The sequence below is a fragment of the Erpetoichthys calabaricus genome, chromosome 11 (genome assembly GCF_900747795.2).
Source record: "Erpetoichthys calabaricus chromosome 11, fErpCal1.3, whole genome shotgun sequence".
Lineage (NCBI taxonomy): Eukaryota > Metazoa > Chordata > Cladistia > Polypteriformes > Polypteridae > Erpetoichthys > Erpetoichthys calabaricus.
This window is the reverse complement of record NC_041404.2, coordinates 44737576-44756476: the sequence shown is the minus strand read 5'-3', so window position 1 is coordinate 44756476 and position 18901 is coordinate 44737576. Positions and strand designations below refer to the sequence as shown.

Here is an 18901-nt window from a genome sequence, read left to right as displayed (position 1 = left end):
TCCAAAATTCTCTTCCTTGCTCTTTCAACAATGTCAAAATGATTATTTTTTTTCATTCAGTTATTTAAAATGTCCTCTTATCAGTCCCTTCTGAGGCGACAGGAGAAAGTGTTTATGCCAAAGCGATTGTTAGTTTAAACAAGTGGTGTCTTCAAATGTGGAAATCTGGAGGTTTAATTTGGCCACCTGAATCTGGTCAGAATGTGTGAAAAGGAGTGGAGGACGCCAGTACAATAACCATTCTTGCCAGTTCCCAACTATACTAAACTTTTAAAAATAGCGATGTTTCATTTTTCAACCACATCCATAACACAAGACCCTGAATTTGGCGACAAATGAACTTTTCAGCGTTGCTTTCTTTTATAAACCAGGAACAGGAATCACAAATTAACTTCAATACATAACAAAGGCCACGATGGGCATAAAAGAAATTTCCACTTGGGAACAAATAAAGTTCTATCTATCTATCTATCTATCTATCTATCTATCTATCTATCTATCTATCTATCTATCTATCTATCTATCTATCTATCTATCTATCTATCTATCTATCTATCTATCTATCTATCTATCTATCTATCTATCTATCTATCTATCTATCTATCTATCTATCTATCTATCTATCTATCTATCTATCTATCTATCTATCTATCTATCTAAGACAATGAACTTGTGTTAGGGTGGCTACTGCTGATTTAACGTTTTCGCCTTCCATTTGCCGCCATTCCTCCCCCTCCAACTTTCCAAAGTGCACTCATTTGCAACATCAAATTGAGCCGCAGTTTTTATCATAGAACAGTGATGTCCAACTGCAGCTATGTAAAGTTCGACTTCTTCACAAACTTTACATTTCAAATCAATGGCGTAAGATTACCGCAGCTTTAAGTCATAAATACTTTTTTTATGGCAAACAGTAACTTCAAACTCAATGTTATTAAACGTATAAAATATTTCAACATTTTTCAGTACTCTTCTTTTCATGCTTTTACAAACAGACGAAACGCAAAACGTGAAAATAGATATGACGTATGTATAAATATTTATATATGTATAGAACTGATGCCATTCATGTTGATTCAGCGGAAGTGTAAACAGGATTCAAGTAAGATATGAAAATGCAAAGAACTTCCCGCCTCCTGGTGATCCTGCAAGCAGACAGTTCCTACATGGAAAGCTGACTTCAGACTTCATGAAAAAGTCTTGATAGTTCATTGTTCAAAATTTGGGACTCAGCTGAAAGAAAAAAAAGGCAAAAGTCATCAAAAATCATCTCTCAGAAACCTTTTATTTATTAAAGTACACAAACAAAAACAATTTAGGAAATGCTGCAGAGTGTGAGAAATCCTTTGAAGCCATTGACATTCATGTCTCTGGTGACTCTTCCTATGAAGTCAGTAGACAGACTGGGAGAGCGTGGGGAGATGATGAGGTTATTGGAAAGGGGTGTGTGGCGCTTCTGATATCTCTGTAAAAAGATGAAGGTCCAAGTCTTTAGAGTCCTGGTGCTTCCTGTCTTGCTATATGGTTGCGAGACGTGGACGCTATCCAGTGACCTGAGATGAGGACTGGACCCCTTCGGTACTGTGTCTCTTCAGAGAATCCTTGGGTACCATTAGTTTGACTTTGTGTCTAATGAGCAGTTGACCACTCACGGAGTGCCAAATGAGGCACATTACCTGCATATTGAGGGAGCGTCAGTTAAGGCACTATGGCCATGTGATCCTCATTGTTGAGGACCAGAGTGGCTGGACCAGGCTAAGGGGATGCCCACATAACATCTAGCTGCGGCAGATAGAGAGTCATTTCCGGAGGGTGGGACTGGACCGCGTGTCTGCCTTGGTGGTTGCCAACCCGGGTCCCAAGTTGTTTTATCGTGTGGTGGGTGAGGCAACACACTGTACCAGTGCATGCTCCCCAACCTGACCTGATCTGACCTGATGGCAGACCTTCATTAGACAGTGTAGATACCATGGAGGAAGGACAAGAATTCTGGCCGGGATGGAGAATGAATTCTTGCCCGAACAGGATGCCATAATGGATGAACTGAGAGAACGGACATACCAGGAGCAGTTAATTCCCCCAAACGTCAGGTGGCAGTGTTCCTCAGGGCTGAACTCGATTAAGACACCCACAGGGTGTCATGGGAGTCGGAGTCTGGAAATAGAGCCCTGTTGGAGTCTTTGGGTAATGCCAGAGGGTGGAATGCCTTGATTTCCACAAGACCCCAAAGTCCTCAGAATGACCTTGATGTGACACCAGAAGCAGTTTCCAAGTTCCAAGATAAAAGAGAGCCTGCCACCTTACTTAATTAAGTCAAGAGTCGGGAGGCAGCAGACAACACTCTAAAGGAGGTGGAAGGAGAGGATTAATAATTGTGCCTGGTGTTTCTGTAAGACGGCAGTGGAAACAAATAATTTTTTTATTTATTTGAACCCAGAATTGTGCTTGGGCATTATTGTGTCTGTGGTTTGGGGCTCAGTGGCGCGCTCCTTGTGGTTTCAACAGGTTAGTTTAAAGCGATTGTGCTTCTCCTCTTTGCTGAAACCATTAAGTTTTGTGGTATTTTTTTCATATTTATTTGTTATGGAGAATCATAATTATATTTTCTAGTCTAGTACTGTTTACTGATGACATCACTGGCTTCTCTGGTCTGTGTGATTGGTGCTATTATACTATGTCATGTTTAGGGATATGCCCTTCACACTATAGCTTATAATGTCAAGGTGACCATACAATTACGAGCAAGACACATGTCAGGTAGACTGATCTTTGTTTAAAATAAAGGGAAGGATACCTCATGGTAGAAATTCAATTTAAAAGAATATAAGGTTTAGACAAGTATCTGTCCATTGTGGTAAGCGGCTGGGGGTGGCACCCAGCCAGGATGCCCGGAAGGACCGGAGGAGGGACTACGCCTCGTCCAGGTCACGAGGGGGCGACCACCCTGGTGGCTTTGGGGACCATGGGAACTGAGCTTGGAAGCTCAACCCTATAGGGGCCCGTGGTCACCGCCAGGGGCACCCCGATGCCTGGATAGCCCTAGCATCCAAGACGACCAGGGACACCCGGAGTGCTTCCAGGTGCACAGCCGGTACTTCCACTACACTGGGGAGTGCTGGCGGAAGATTATCGGGAGGCACCTGGAGCACGTCCGGGTGATTATAAAAGGGGCCGCCTCCCTCCATTCGTTGGCTTGAGTCGGAAGCGGAGAAGGACGGAGCTCGGGAGCCGAGGAAAGGAGGCGGCCTGAAGTGAGAGGCATTTTGGTAGAGGCCTGGACTTTCGGGGGAGTTTAGGGGATGTGTGGCACTTTACTTGTAAATATGGATAATAAACGTGTGTTGGTGTTTGTACCATCGGTGTCCGCCTGTCTATGTCCAGGCCAGTCGCCACACCATCTAGTGATTTAATAATAATAATAATAACTAGCCAACCCGCGGCATAGCATACGGCGCATAATTACGTATTGATGGGTGAACACTTCCTGAACGACACAGTTGTCCAAACAGAAGTGAAAACAAACTCGAGCCCGGTGCATTCTTTAACTGCCTTTTCAGACGCATGTTTGTCGCAGATGCGAATTGCTGTATGTAGCGTGTAAAACAGTTTGCTATGGTGCACACGGTCGTGCGTCATAACCGAAATGTTAACGTGGCTCAGAGGTACATGTGTACTGTAGCACAGACGAACATAAATGACGGCGTTTTTTCCGAGTCGTCGCGTCCGAGTTGGTGGGCGTGGCTCTGCGAGTTGTCGTCGTATCCAATGGTCTTAGAGTTGGTGGGCGTGGCTCCTTCCTGCATGCGCCATGGGTGTCTTACTTGTCGGCGGCTTAGTGAATCCACTTTCCATGGGCGTCTTACTTGTCGGCGGCTTAGTGAATTATATATATAGATTGTTTACATTTATATAGCACTTTTTTCGATGGATGGCAAAGCACTTTGCATAGTGAGTGGGGAGCCACTTCAGCCACCACTAATTGCATAGCATCCACCTGGAAGATGTGATGGCAGCCATTTTTGCACCAGTACTCTCACCACACAATAGCTGAGGGGTGAGAGATAGATAGCCAGTTAGTGACAGGGGATGATTAGGGGGCCAGAATGACTAGGCCATGGTGGGAAATTTAGACAGGAAATCGGGATACACCCTACACTTTGAAGGATCTTTTATGACCACAGAGAGTAAGACCTCGATTTTATGTCTCACGCCATTTTTACAGCACATTACTGCACTGGGGCAATGGGATCCACATTTGGACCACAGGGTATGTTATGCTTGGAGAGAAAATGGGCAAGAATGGACCAAGAGATGAGCGAGTATTTTTAAGGCAAAACTCAAGATAGCAGTCAAAGAAAACAGATTAAGTTTAATATCAAAAGTCAAAAAAAATCTAAGTAAAGTACCCAAACCATTTAAATCAAGATGCAGTGAAAGTGGAAATCTTAAAAAGTGTCTGGTAGACATATTGAAAGAATTTAGTTAACTAAACAAACAATTTGGATAGTCTGAATGAACTTTTCTTGTTTGTCAGTCTTATTTTCTTATATTAGTTCATAAAACAAAAAAATAAAATTTTCTTATATTAGTTCATAAAACAACTTAGGACCTTCAGCATATCTCGCTTCAGCAAGGTCAGGTTTATACTTCACAAGATGCGAGGCATGCTCCAGCGCAAGCGTTGTACTGTTTATACTTGCGCACATACTTTACGTAAATCTGGAAGAATCCACCAGGTGGCAGTACGAGATATTATTTTTTGTTCTTTATTTCGCCTTATACAATTTCTTGTATTAGGAATTTGGTAGTTTTCGCATACCCCTTGGGGTCAGAGCGCAGGGTCAGCCATTGTACAGCGCCCCTGGAGCAATTACAGGTTAAGGGCCTTGCTCAAGGGCACAGCAGAGCAGTGGCCTTTTTTGGCAGTGATGGGGATTCGAACCGGCAACCTTCGGGATACCAGCGCAGCTCCTTAGCCTCAGAGCCACCACTCCGCCCCAGATATTATCACGGTGAGAACCGGTTCAGCTCCGCTGTGTTGTGAATTGCCTGAAACACCCATTATATTCTGAGGACACCTTGCTGCAATATCTCTGAAAAGGATGTTTAAAGCTTAAAGCCATCAATCTAGGGATGTGTCCATTCCAGCTAGCATTGGGCACGAGGCCGAAACAATCCCTGGACGAGGCATCAGCTCATCGCAAGGTGAATACAAGGAGACACATACACTAGCGTCATTGCAGTGTCACCAAATCTGCATATTTTTGGAAGGAAACTCAGCAAGAAAACATGTAAACTCCAGGCAGGGAACACCAGCGACGTGACTCCCTGCGAGACAGCAGCCCTACCGCTCTGCCACCCTGTCTCCCCCATGTGTTTAATTATTAACAGTATTCATTATTTAAACGAAATTAACGAATTATCTGTAAAATGTAACATACATACTTTAATGCATTTCATCATGAAAGTGATATCAAGTATAAATCTAAGGATTCTAAATGTGCAGAGAGTTGGAATATCATAAATGTATTGTGTGCTGTGTGGCGATTGCTGCTATCAGTTCAGGAGGAAGTCCCAGAAGCACATAGCTATTAACAAGTGGCCCGGTTTTAAGATGACGTTTACGACGGTCTACTTTAATAACAAAGTAAACTACGAGGTTAAAGTGGACATTTCAAGATTAATGCCGAAACATCCACTTTAATCACAAAATACACCTTTTCACCATGTCCTTAATTTTTTTTCTCTGTGGCTCAGATACAGTGCCGTACATTCTGTTCCTGTTGTGAAGGTGCAAAAAAAAAAAAGACAGCACAGAAGATGGTTTATGAGACTTTTAAAATGTATCGTGTCATTACGATGGGGAATATGCGACGCTTGAATATAAAAGCAACACGAATACATTTGTATGTCGGCATTTTGTTTCACCATATCGTACCTTTCATCAAACATTGAAGCGCGCACATCGATCCCGTAGGATCCTCAAAGCAGCTTTCTGTCACATGTAGATAGTAAATAGAGACTCTGACGTCACATTCCGACTTTTATTACACGGCGCCCCCCCCGACTTTTTGCTGGTACTGCAACTCATGCACGCGTCGCGTTAATTTCTGAGGACGTGCTCAGAGGACGCGTCAAATGAATGGTGGGAACGCGTGGCAGCCATGATGTGTGCAAGTACGTGTTCTGAGCGTGAAGTATAAACGAGCCCTTAGTGCTCATTACCCCAACATCATGAAGATATGTGGCAAAGCTAGGACCTCATGGTACAGAGGAAAGGCAGAAACCATAGTTCACAAATACCAACTAAAGTGCTCACCACACATTTTTCACATCCAGGATGACCTAAAATATCCAAGGATAAATGGATCAAAATCTTTTGACTGGTATGACACCTTAAATCTTCAGAAAAAGGGAACCACTTTCCATGTTAAGAACTTCACTGCAACAGTTAGGCATTGTGGTGGTGCTGTGCTCTGCCTAAGGATCATAATTCATGATCAGGTAATTCTTAGGAGAGTATCAGGTCATCTGTCTGAGAACTGTGTAATGTAGCGAGACAATCGTCTAAACCAGTGTTTATCAATCAGTGTGCCACAGCATAGTGTGGGCCATTGAGAGATGTCCAAGTGTGCTGTGGAAGTAATAGTGTAGCACACCAGGGTGGTTCTGAACCTGAAAGGGACAAGCTGTACCGGTGGTCAAAACCTGTCTGAGGAGGGCAGGACTACCTGGAAATGCTGGCATAAAAGAAGCTCACAATGTTGCAGACACAGCATTTACAGCACTTTGGAGTCTGCTGGAGTTCATCTGCCTGGGTGTGTGTTCGCCTGCGAGCCTCACAGGACTGGTGGGTAGTGACTATATGAGTTGCCTCTGAGGCAGAGATGAGGGAGAAGGGCAGGCAAAGGGATGAAGCATCTGGGAGATGTCTCCAAAGTACTCACTTAGTGCTGCGTCTGCGAACGGTGATCTTGCAGCTCCTTTTTTACTGGCTTCTCTGGTAGTCCCCCCTCTTTGGACAGCATAGCACATGTATGAGATATCATGTGTTTGTGATTAGTAGAATAATGGGGTGTCTTGTGTTTCTTTCGGTTACAAAAAGTGTGTCATTCCAGAGAAAAAGACGAGAAACACTGATCTAAACATATAAGCAACCCAAAGGTGCAATGAGAACAAATGTTGACTTTGAAAGTCGTAGTATGTTCAATAAATAAATTGCTTAATCAAGGAAGATCGGTATGTTGCAGTGGAATGAAAATTGCTTCCCTGTTTCAGAAGAGAAGGATTTTTAATGACACTTAAATATTAGACTGTAATTTTTGCTGTTGTTGATTATGTAAGCAGTTACTGTATCTTAAGGAGCAATTATTTTTCACATTGTGCATAATAATATCTTCTCAGATGATATTTGTTTACTTACTGTGTAAAATAAAATAATAATAATAGTAATAATAATAAGTTGCATTTACAGAGCATCTTTCAACAATCCCAAGGTCGCTTAAATATAAAAATATGCAATAAAAGGCAGAAACCTTATGTGTCTGTACATAAAAATTTCAAAATAATCAAATACACATAAATCACAACTTACGTTCAAGAAAGCCTTACTTAGCAATTCCTGAAGATGTGCCAGAACGATGGAAATGAACAATCTGCCACTTGCCATCCCGACGGTGCCAGATGCGGGTCTCCTCCGACTGGGCTGTGCGTGGCATTCCGTTGCAGTCGATGTACTGGGTGATGCGAATGTAGGCAATGCAGGCGGCCTCTTCACCAATCAGGTGGATGTGAGGGTTTAGGATTGTGGTGTGGACAGGCTTGCTGTTCTTTGACCACACTAAAATCGGAAGAGAACATTTTTTGGTTAGAATTGTGAATAAAACATTTACTTAGTTAAAAATAATAATAATAATCATAATAATAATGTGACAGTTAACTTTGACTACTAAATATGGTTTTCACAAATTGATTATATATTGATTATATTGAATGACTTCTGTCCTTGTTAACTGTTAGTTTTCACCTTTAGCACTCTAAGAAAGCTTTTTAATTAAAGCCTCCTCCTCAGTGACCCAGTCCTGCTGCTACTTTAGCACAAGGTTAAGTATTGATAAAGTGGACCAGTACAATCCAGTGTTGCAGAATCCTGACTCCAGGGGTCTTGTTTATCAGTAACTAGCAAGGACAAGAGAAATTAAACTAATCACGTACTTCTGTAATTGACAAGTGTATTTAAGAAGTGTTACCTCTATCTCTAAGTCAGTCATCTCTTTCCATGTACTGACTGGCAGGCTCCATATATGTGTCAATGAAGGTATGCTTCCCATGCTGGACCGGCTTCATGATTTAACTTTGACAATAGTCACGGCCAATTAACTCCATTTGAAGCCAGTATGTTTGCCATCTCACATCAGGCAGTGCAAACCAAATATTACATAAGGCATATCATTCTCAAACAACAAGGAGAAGATAGATTGTGTCACCTATGCAAAAAATGTGATGAGTCCGCCCATCACATTGTCAGTGTTTGTGAAATACTGGCCAGTACTTTCCATCTGTGGCATCACAATAACTTGGGAAAATAGATCCTCTGAACCCTAGCCAAAGACAACGATTTCCAGGTATGGAGACAATGGTGGAGGTTGTGCTTGGAGGATAATAAAATTGTGGAATTGCTCTGAGAACTCCTTGTGCAAACCAAAAGCTGCAGGTAAAATGGCAGCCAAACCAGGCAACATCTATACGAACCTATCCACCAATAGCAATTAAGCTTATCTAATAGATACTTCATCACGGTGCCATCTGAGTAGAGCATTGGTCTAAAACAAGAGCACTACTATCCACTCTGGAATGAAATTATAAGACTCTGGATAGCAGGTGCTGAAGTAATCCCCATTATCATAGGTTCTACTGCGGTTAACGTCAAATCCAATCCAGCAATACACTGAAAAGTTGTCAACTACTGTATTATCAGCATCTCTCCTCTACAAAAGCAATCGGCAATATTAACATCATTTTTTGGGAGTCCTTGGCATGGTTAGTAATAATTAATATGATACATTTTCATCTGTGCTGATCTTGACCAGCTACTCCCTAATTCTGAATGGACGTAAATCCTGAAATTTGTTTCTACTCAACACCTTCAGCTATGCTCTCTCTCGCTCAAGACGTTTTTAGAGCCGGCATAGTTTTAATACCATCTGAAAAGCTGTGAAATCCAAAGAAGAAATAATAATAACAATACTAACAATAAAAATATCACCATCATCATCATCACTGAGACAAATAGTACAGGTTAGCAAATGTCCATTCAGGCATTAGCTGTCTTTCTCCTGAATAAAGAACGTACTGTGTGGTAAATCATGAAATCACATGGTTGTGCTTACAAAACAGAAGTCTGAAAACAACTTTGTTTTTCTGATTTGTAAAGGGTGTTTAAAAGTCAGTCAGTATTTGTGAGCGAAACAGATTTCAATTTGCATGCAATTTCATAAAACTTATGCCAAAATATTTTTTTCTGGTGAGTTCACAATTGCAAAACACACTTTTAGGGTGTAAGACAAGGAATACTGCTTCCTAAAGACTCATTCACACTTCTATGTTACCCCGTTGTCATGTTCGGGCGGATAGGAGACAGCTTAAATAGGCTCTAGTGATAGTAATTCCCTACCACTCCAGGGGTTGGCGCTGTGTCCTAATGTCTTTTCTCTTCTTCTGTCTGCAGAGTTGAAGAATGACGGGTATAACACCACCGATGCCAGTTTCAGTGTCCATCCACCTGGACCCACCTATTCCTGCTGGAAGGCCTTAAAACTGTAAGATCCGCCATCTTGAATCGGTTCATACTTGGACTTGCATCTTGATTTTTTTGAATTTGTGTTTGTTGTTTTTCCAGCAATTATGAAGGATTTGCCATTTGGCGCCCCAACTCTTTATGAATTTTTTTTTGTCTTTTGTTACACTTTGTTCTTTTGTGCAGCTGCATAATGCATGAAATCTGACCCAACACTACTAAAAATCAATTCTATTTATGTATCTTGTCCACATCATCAAGAAAGAGTGCAGTAAGTTTTTTAAGTAATGGGACATGCTATATATTTCCACACAAAGATCCAACAAACACAGCATTGTGTACATGACTGTGTTTTCTGAACAGGAAAACTCAGTAACCAGAAAGTCACTTCTGCACACCCCAAACCAACCCCAGGGTCTTATCATAGTTCGGGATATACACACTTCTGGTGATTTTTTTTTAATTAGGAGATCTTTATTTAAACAATGAAATGACATGAAAACGCTTCCAGACAGAAACTAAATGCCTTTCTTTTTGTGCGAATGGCACAAACTTACCTGTAACATGGAACACAATTTAGTTCACAAACCTTTTGCAAAAGTGAGACTCTAAATTAGGAATTTAGAGCAAAGTCGGGTCTTTCCAGGAAGCTGAGGTGCCAACTGCTTCACAGCAGACAAGCTTAAGATGTACAGTCATATGAAAAAGTTTGGGAACCCCTCTTAATTCTTTGGATTTTTGTTTCTCATTGGCTGAGCTTTCAAAGTAGCAACTTCCTTTTAATATATGACATGCCTTATGGAAACAGTAGTATTTCAGAGTGACATTAAGATTATTGGAGTAACAGAAAATATGCAATATGCATCATAACAAAATTAGACAGGTGCATAAATTTCGGCACCCCAACAGAGATATGACATCAATACTTAGTTGAGCCTCCTTTTGCTAATCTAACAGCCTCTAGACGCTGTCCTCCTATAACCTTTGATGAGTGTCTGGATTCTGGATGGAGGTATTTCTGACCATTCTTCATACAAAATCTCTCCAGTTGAGTTCAATTTGATGGCTGCCAAGCATGGACAGCCTGCTTCAAATCATCCCATAACTTTTCGATGATATTCAAGTCAGTGGACTGTGACGGCCATTCCAGAACATTGTACTTCTCCCTCTGCATGAATGCCTTTGTAGATTTCGAACTGTGTTTTGTGTCATTGTCTTGTTGGAATATCCAATCCCTGCGTAACTTCACCTTTGTGACTGATGCTTGAACATTATCCTGAAGAATTTGTTGATATTGGGTTGAATTCATCCGACCCTCGACTTTAACAAGGGCCCCAGTCCCTGAACTAGCCACACAGACCCACAACATGATGGAACCTCCACCAAATTTGACAGCAGGTAGCTGGTGTTTTTCTTGGAATGCGGTGTTCTTTGTTTGCCATGCAAAGCGCTTTTTGTTATGATCAAATAACTCAATTTTTGTCTCATCAGTTCAAAGCACTTTGTTCCAAAATGAATCTGGCTTGTCTAAATGAGCTTTTCCATACAACAAGCGACTCTGTTTGTGAGATGAGTGCAGAAAGGGCTTCTTTCTCATCACCCTGCCATACAGATGTTCTTTGTGCAAATTGTGCTGAATTGTAGAACAATGTACAGATACACCATCTGCAGCAAGATGTTCTTGCAGGTCTTTGGAGGAGATCTGTGGGTTGTCTGTAACCATTCCCACAATCCTGCGCATATGTCGCTCCTGTATTTTTCTTGACCTGCTGGGTTTAACAGTAACTGTTCCTGTGGCCTTCCATTTCCTGATTACATTCCTTACAGTTGAAACTGACAGTTTAAATCTCTGAGATAGCTTTTTGTAGCCTTCCCCTAAACCATGAGACTCAACAATTTTTGTTTTCAGATCTTTTGAGAGTTGCTTTGAGGATCCCATGCTGTCCCTCTTCAGAGGAGAGTCAAAGGGAAGCACAACTTGCGATTGACCACCTTAAATACCTTTTATTCCATGATTGGACACACCTGTCTATGAAGTTCAAGGCTTAACGAGCTCATCCAACCAATTTGGTGTTGTAAGTAATCAGCATTGAGCAGTGACAGGCATTCAAATCAGCACAATGACAAGGGGACCCACATTTTGCACAGCCAGTTTTTCACATTTGATTTAATTTCATATAACTAAATACTGCTTCACTAAAAATCTTTGTTTCGGAAAACACCCCAGTACTCAGATGTTCCTAGGAAATGAAAGACATACCACTGTTATTTTTTTTGTTGAAAGGAGAGTCAATTATTATGCAGGCTGAGAGGGGTTCCCAAACTTTTTCATATGATGTATCTTATGTATCTCACAATGTGACATTTACCGACTTCCAGGCTAAATTTCATTGTTAAGTGAGTCACTCCATTGTTATCAGGGTTCACATAGTCTTTTTCTTCTTCTTCCTTTTGACTGTCATTTCACTACTGGAGCTATCTGGTCCTACTGTTTCTCATTTCACTCCTTCTACTCCTCCTGTACGCCGGTTACTTCACTGGCCTGTTACTGCAATAATCCAGTTCAAAATTCTTGTCCTGACCTAAGGTTCTCTGAATGGATCTACAGTACTTCTCAATACCTCCAGTCTTTGGTATCTCAATATGTCCTTTCAAGATGACTCCATTCTACCTCTGAATATCCATTGACTGTTCCTCCTCTTGCAAGATGTGCCAAAACTGGACACTGCTTCTTGCTTCAAAGCTGTGGAGTGATGCCCCTTTAGCTATTGGAACTGCACCCAATGTACTCACATTCAGATGTCTTTTGAAAACAAAACTTTTCATGAAATATTCTGGGACTGCTTAATGTTGAAGCCTTCTACAGGACAGCTGATGTTTTACTGACAAAGAGTGCAGGATAAAGACGTTTGCCTTAGTTTAGTTACTGGCCCAATTATATAGTAGCTGTGGTTGCACTATTCCCTCTGGCTCATTTTTTTTCTTTGTTTCTGTTTCATTTGATGATTGTACCTTCTTGCTTTTTTAAGTTTCCTTGGATAAAGGCATCTTCTCAATATAATAGTACTACTGCTAATAGTAATAATTATCATCATTATCATTGGCTGAGCTGCTAGAGCAGGCAGACCTACTGAGGTAATTCTCTTCAGAGGTCAATACCAACTTAACTGTTAGCATCAGGTCAGGTCAGGTTAGGGAACATGAACTGATACAACCCATTGCTGCACCCACCACACAACGAAACAACTCAAAATCCTAATTGGCAACCCCCTCAGGCAGACATGCGGTCCAGTCACACCCTCTGGAAATAACCCTCTATCTGCCACAGTCAGGTGTTACATGGGCGTCCCCATGGCACTGGTCCAACCACTCGGGTCCTCAAAAATGAGGATCCTGCTAGCTGGATCACCCTTAGGGAATCACGCCACATGACCGCAGTGCCGTAACTGATGCTCCTTCACAATGCAGCTAATGTGCCTCATTCATGACTCCATAAGCAACCAATACAAAGTCAAACGAGCGGTACCCAAGGATTCTCTGAAGAGACATTACTGAAGGAGTCCAGTCCCATCTCAGGTCACTGGATAGCATCCATGTCTCGCAACCATATAGAAAAACAGGAAACACCAGGACTCTAAAGAATTGGACCTTCGTCCTTTTGCACAGATATCGGGAGCATCACACACCCCTCTCCAGTGACCTCATGACCCCTCATGCTCTCCCAGCCCATCTACTGACTTCATAGGAAGAGTCAACAGAGACATGAATGTCACTGCCGAGGTAAGTAAACCTCTTGACGAGGTCGACACTCTCTCCACTGACAGACACACTGCTGATGGCTGTGCCCAAGAGGTCATTAAAGGCCTGGCTCTTTGGTTTTTATCAGGACACTCGCAAGCCCAGACACTCAGACTCCTCACTCACCCTCTTGAGAGCATCGATCAAGAGCCTCCATTGACTCAGCGAAGTGATCAGTGATTCTTAAATATGCTTTGCAGAAGGATGGTTTCAGTGGGCTGAAAGAGGCATTTGTTCATTGCCATCTGCGAAAGCCTCCAACAAAAGACTTACGTGCTGAGTGAAGTGTTTTACACTTGGAAACCTTTCAAGAAAATTACAAATGAGCTTAAAATTAAAACTATAAACGCAATTTGTTTCCAATAAAATCTTGGCTTGTGAAGTTCTTTTTTTTATTAGGAATGACTTGTGGAGATTACGCAATATGCAGGGGACCAGTTATTTTATACCGCATAAATATTTTATATGGTGTACTGGCCAGTTACTGCAATAAATTCTTTCCATTGCTTTAGGGCTCCCGTCGGTCTTTAAGTAGACCTCTGATTTCTCAAACATTCCCCCTTTGCCTGTCATCATTTTTGAAACTTTATTGCCATCGTAAATCTAATTGCTTAACAGTTCTTTGATTAGGAAAATGTAGGTGACTTGTACTAAAATTTTGATGTACTAATCATAATTTTAGTGAGAAACTTTGTGGACACGTGGCATAGTTTAATTCATTCCACCTTCATCGGCAGCCATACCACCTGGACTTCAGAAGAGGTCGTCTACCTGATACTAAGCTCTGCCAGTACTTGGATGGGAAACCACCTAAGAAAAGCCTGGGTTGCTGGTGGAAGAGGTGTTGGTGAGGCCATCAGGGGGCGGTTACCCTGTGGTCTCAATGTGGATCCCAATGCCCCAGTGCAGTGATGAGGACAGAGTACTGTAAATGTGGTGCCATCCATCAGATGAGATCCTGACTCTCTGTGGTCATTAAAGATCCCTTTGCCTCTTTCAAAAAGAGTAGAGTTTATTCTGATGTCCAGGTTAAATTGCCCATTATGACCTTGTCTGTTCTGGCCCCTTAATCATCCCCTATCTCACTCACCTCTTCACCACCTAACAGATCATGCGTGGTGAGCATACTGGCGCAATAATGGCTGACGTCGCATCATCCAGGTGGGTGCTACAAATTGGTGGTGGTTGAAGTGACTCCCCAACCACAATGTAAAGCATGTTTAGTAATGAGAAAAGCACTATATAAATGTAAAGAATTATTATTTATTATTAAGAAATTTGACAAACTATAGGAGATCTTTCAGTCTAACAACCTGTTTGTTTAGCTAATTGTCCAAATGGCCCATCCAAATTCTTCTTAAAGGTTGTCAAGGTTTCTGCTCCAATTCCATGTCTCTGTAGTTTGTTCCAGAGTCCCACCACTCTACGTAAAGAAGTGTTTCCTGGCTCTGGTCTTAAATGCACACTAAGCTAGCATGGAGTTATGTTTTGTGTTGTTTGTTCTTGTCCATTGTGTACACTTGCATGCATCCATCTTCTATTATCCTGATATTATGAATAAATTGTATTGTTTGGTTTATTGCACCAAGTGTATTTGGGTTATTTGCTAAAAAACAGTCTATCGCCACATCGGAACCGCAAACCGAGAAGGTGAAATTTATTTAATGTGGATTTAGGCTAATTTAACATGTACAGATCACTTCATAGTTCTGGCATCCTGGCTAGAAAGTTAAGCAGAAATCCACACTGCCATTCTAAAACACATTCACAGGGACCAAGTGCTGGACACACATACACACACACACATATATATAATATATGATATATATTATATATAGTCACACATGTGCAAATAGGAGGAAGCTGAGTGGACCAAGTCAAGCTAATTACCCACCAGGCCAGGGAGGGGCAGAGTGTATTAATCCCACTTCTGTCATCTCTGCAGGCCAGATACGGGAAAACCTACCAGACGCCCCACCAATGATGGCAGTTCCGGTGCCACAGCCGATGTCACTTCCGGTTCTGGTGCCCAGAATAACACCACTTCCGGTTCCGCCATCTTCATTAACCAAACCAGTTCAACTCAGGACTCGAAACCATTCACATGAATGCCTTATCAAAACCCAGTTGCAGCCAGGGGCAATATATGGGTGGCTGTTCTTTTCACAATATATATATGTGTATATATGGTAGCGAAGGTCTGTGATACGGTTTGCATATTTGTAACTGGAGATCCACAAAGAGAGAAAATGAATCACATATCATAAAGTAGTTTTTATTCCTGAGCTTTCATATAAACAAATTTTGGGTCAAGACATAATCATCTCGGAGAGACACTTTAAAGTCCCGCGAGACTACTTGCACATCACGCCCTACTTACAAACAATTTCTTGGAGAGACTTTAGCGTCCCGCGAGACAAGGAAGTGAGACAAAAGGACAGCTGCTGTACAGGCTTTTAAATGATTGTCACACAGCGCAACATGCAGATCACGCAGCTCTGCAGCAGCAGCAGCTGATCCACCTGCATCTCCTTAGCATGCGTTCAGCACCCCCACTTCACAACGCGAGCAGCGTGAAGCGTGCCCCCCCCCCTATATATATTTGGAATTATCTAAATAGAAACACAAATAAGACTTGTCTGCCCCTCGTTCAGCAACACAGGCACCAACCTGGCAAAGACTAGTATCTCCCATCCTGCTCTGCTCTTCTCCTTTGCAACTGCCATTACTTTTGTCATTAAACATTTGTTATGGCCCACTGGAAATGAGACCCCGATCCTTATTTAATCAGCACAATGGTGATACCTGACCTCATTGTTACTGGCTCATTCACATCACAGTATGGAGATCACACTGATGGGCAGAGTAACCTGGCACTGGACTATAACCCATGAGGATGCCAGTTCAGTAATTGGCTGTCTTTTCTTATGGATTTTTGAAATATTAAGAGTTAAAGATTCAAATCCTGGCCAAGAGTATTTTTTCAGTAAATCAATCCTTTTCAATGTAAGGGTTTTCAGTAAGTGTGGAAAATAGTAAAACGGTGCCATTGCATGCACGTGGACTCTCTGAGCACAGGCGCGATCCATGTGCCTGCCCTCCTCCCACAGCACAGAACTTTTCACTCCCACATTTTAACCAAATTATTAGTCAGATTGTCACTGCAGCAAGAACAGAAAGGAAAAGCTTTGCAAGAAAGTAAGAGAAGAAGACAAATCTAACAGGATTTTCAGCAAATGCTTACATAAATGGAAACAGACACAGCAGAACTTTGGGGATTTGTAATTTAGAAGAACAGACATTCTTACAGTTTTCGAAATAAAATCGATGGAAGTCAAGACCCTCCACGAGGTTCCCCAGTGCTTCTGGCTCAAAAGCGGTGACGCTGGGGTCGCACATCTTCCTGAATATTTAAAAAAAAATCAAAAAACAACTTGCTTTACTGGTTTATTTCAAACAGATAACGGGATTCTTTTTTAACGCATGCTATCTACAAATGCAAAGCAAGCAAACATATAATACATGGAACAAATTACATAATAACACGACATAATAACATTCAGACATTTCACAACAAAAGCGTAATATACATAATTCAATACAATAATTAAAATGCATGTCCTTCATACTGACATTGACATTACTGAAAGCAAGCAGAGCACACCTCATTTCACCGAGGTCATCTAACCAGGTTGTTCAAAAAATCGTCCAGCCAGAGATCATCCGATTGCTCATAAGGATCCAAGAAAAATTTGCCACCACTTTTTAATCCACTGGTAGGGCAACGGAGGCAGGCCAGAGTCTGACATAGGCAGCCACAAGGCCAATTCACTGGCGGATCGGTACGCATCCAGAGCTGCTGCACTAGGTCATGTCATGGGTGCAGATCTTAACTGATCTAGTCTGGTCCTTCATCTGATCACAGAAAATGCTAAAGACATCAGGGCCATCTTAACAGCATTATAGCCCCCCTGGGTAAAGCACTGCACTGGGGCCCCTACCTATACAACCACTTAGCAAGTCACAATATACATAGATTAGCATGGGGCCCCTATGGTCGTGGAGCCCCCGGGCAAATGCCCAGTGTGCCCATGCATTAAGATGGCCCTGAAAGACATACCTGTCTTCAAGGACTTCATATTGCCATTTAGCTCTCACTTTCCTGATATCTAACATGAGTCCTTTACTTGATAATTGCAGCAATTGCAGCCGTAGACTCTGCTGAGCAGTGCATATATTGAATTTGGAAAGTATTCAGATCCCTTCACTTTCAGAACACTTTACTGTTTTACAGTCTTAATTTTAAACTACACATAGGAAGTAAAAATGTTAGGTTTGAATACACAATGGGAGGTCTGAAAATCGAGAGTACACCTTATGAGAAGGATTTAGGAGTCGTAGTGGACTTTACGCTATTAACTTCCCATTGGTGTTCAGAGGCCATTAAGAAGGCAAACAGAATGTCAGGTTATATAGTGCCCTGATGCGTGGAGAACAAGTCCAGAGAGGTTCTGCTCAACCTTCTTAATGCACTGGTGAAGCCTCATCTGGAGTAATGGGTGCAGTTTTGGTCTCCAGGTTTGAAAAAGGACATAATAGTGGTAGGAAATGTCCAGAGAAGAGCAACTAGGCTGATTCCAGGGCTACAGGGGATGAGTTAGGCTGGGCTTATACTTCATGACACGTGACGCATGCTCCAGGGGACGCTCCTGCTACGCAATCATTTTACTGTTTATATTTGCGCGTAGTTTACGTAAATCTGTCAGAATCCACCAGGTGGCAGTGCAAGATATTATCACGGTAAGAACAGGTTCGGCTTCGCTGTGTTGTGAATTGCCTGGAACGATATCTGTAAAATGTAACATACATACTTTAATGCATTTCATCATCAAGTATAAATCTAAGGATTCTAAATTTGCAGAGAGTTGGAATATCATACGTTTAATGTGTTCCGTGTGGTGATGTATTGCTGTTTGCCGCTGCTATTGTGTAGGTGCAAAAAAAAAGACGGCACAGAAGACGGTATGTGAGACTTTTAAAATGTATTGTGTGAATACGATGGGGAATATGCGACGCTTGAATATAAAAGCACCACAGATGCATTTGTATGTCTGCATTTTGCTTCACCACACCGAACCATTCATCAAACATCGAAGCGTGCACATTGATCCTGGAGGATCCTCAAAGATAGTAAACAGAGACTCTGATGTCACATTCTGACTTTAATCACACGGCGCCCCCCGACTTTTTGCTGGGACTGCAACTCGCGCACGCGTCGCGTTAATTTCTGAGGATGTGCTCAGAGGG

At 41.9% G+C, this 18901-nt stretch overlaps 1 protein-coding gene across 2 annotated transcripts in view; it reads right to left on the bottom strand.

The window, feature by feature from the left end:
* Positions 1-594: 594 nt before the first annotated feature.
* The window catches only part of camk2a (calcium/calmodulin-dependent protein kinase II alpha), a 432468-nt gene continuing 414161 nt past the window's right edge, over positions 595-18901 (bottom strand). The window contains exons 16-18 of one of the 2 annotated variants that reach the window (XM_028813039.2): positions 16903-16997; positions 7612-7840; positions 595-1233 (exon numbers count right to left, since the gene is read on the bottom strand). In XM_028813039.2, coding sequence (XP_028668872.1) covers positions 1230-1233; positions 7612-7840; positions 16903-16997 — 328 coding nt within the window. In that variant the 3' untranslated portion in view covers positions 595-1229. Of the gene's footprint in view, positions 1234-7594; positions 7841-16902; positions 16998-18901 lie in introns of both variants that reach the window. The other variant, XM_028813038.2, reaches the window with a different exon arrangement.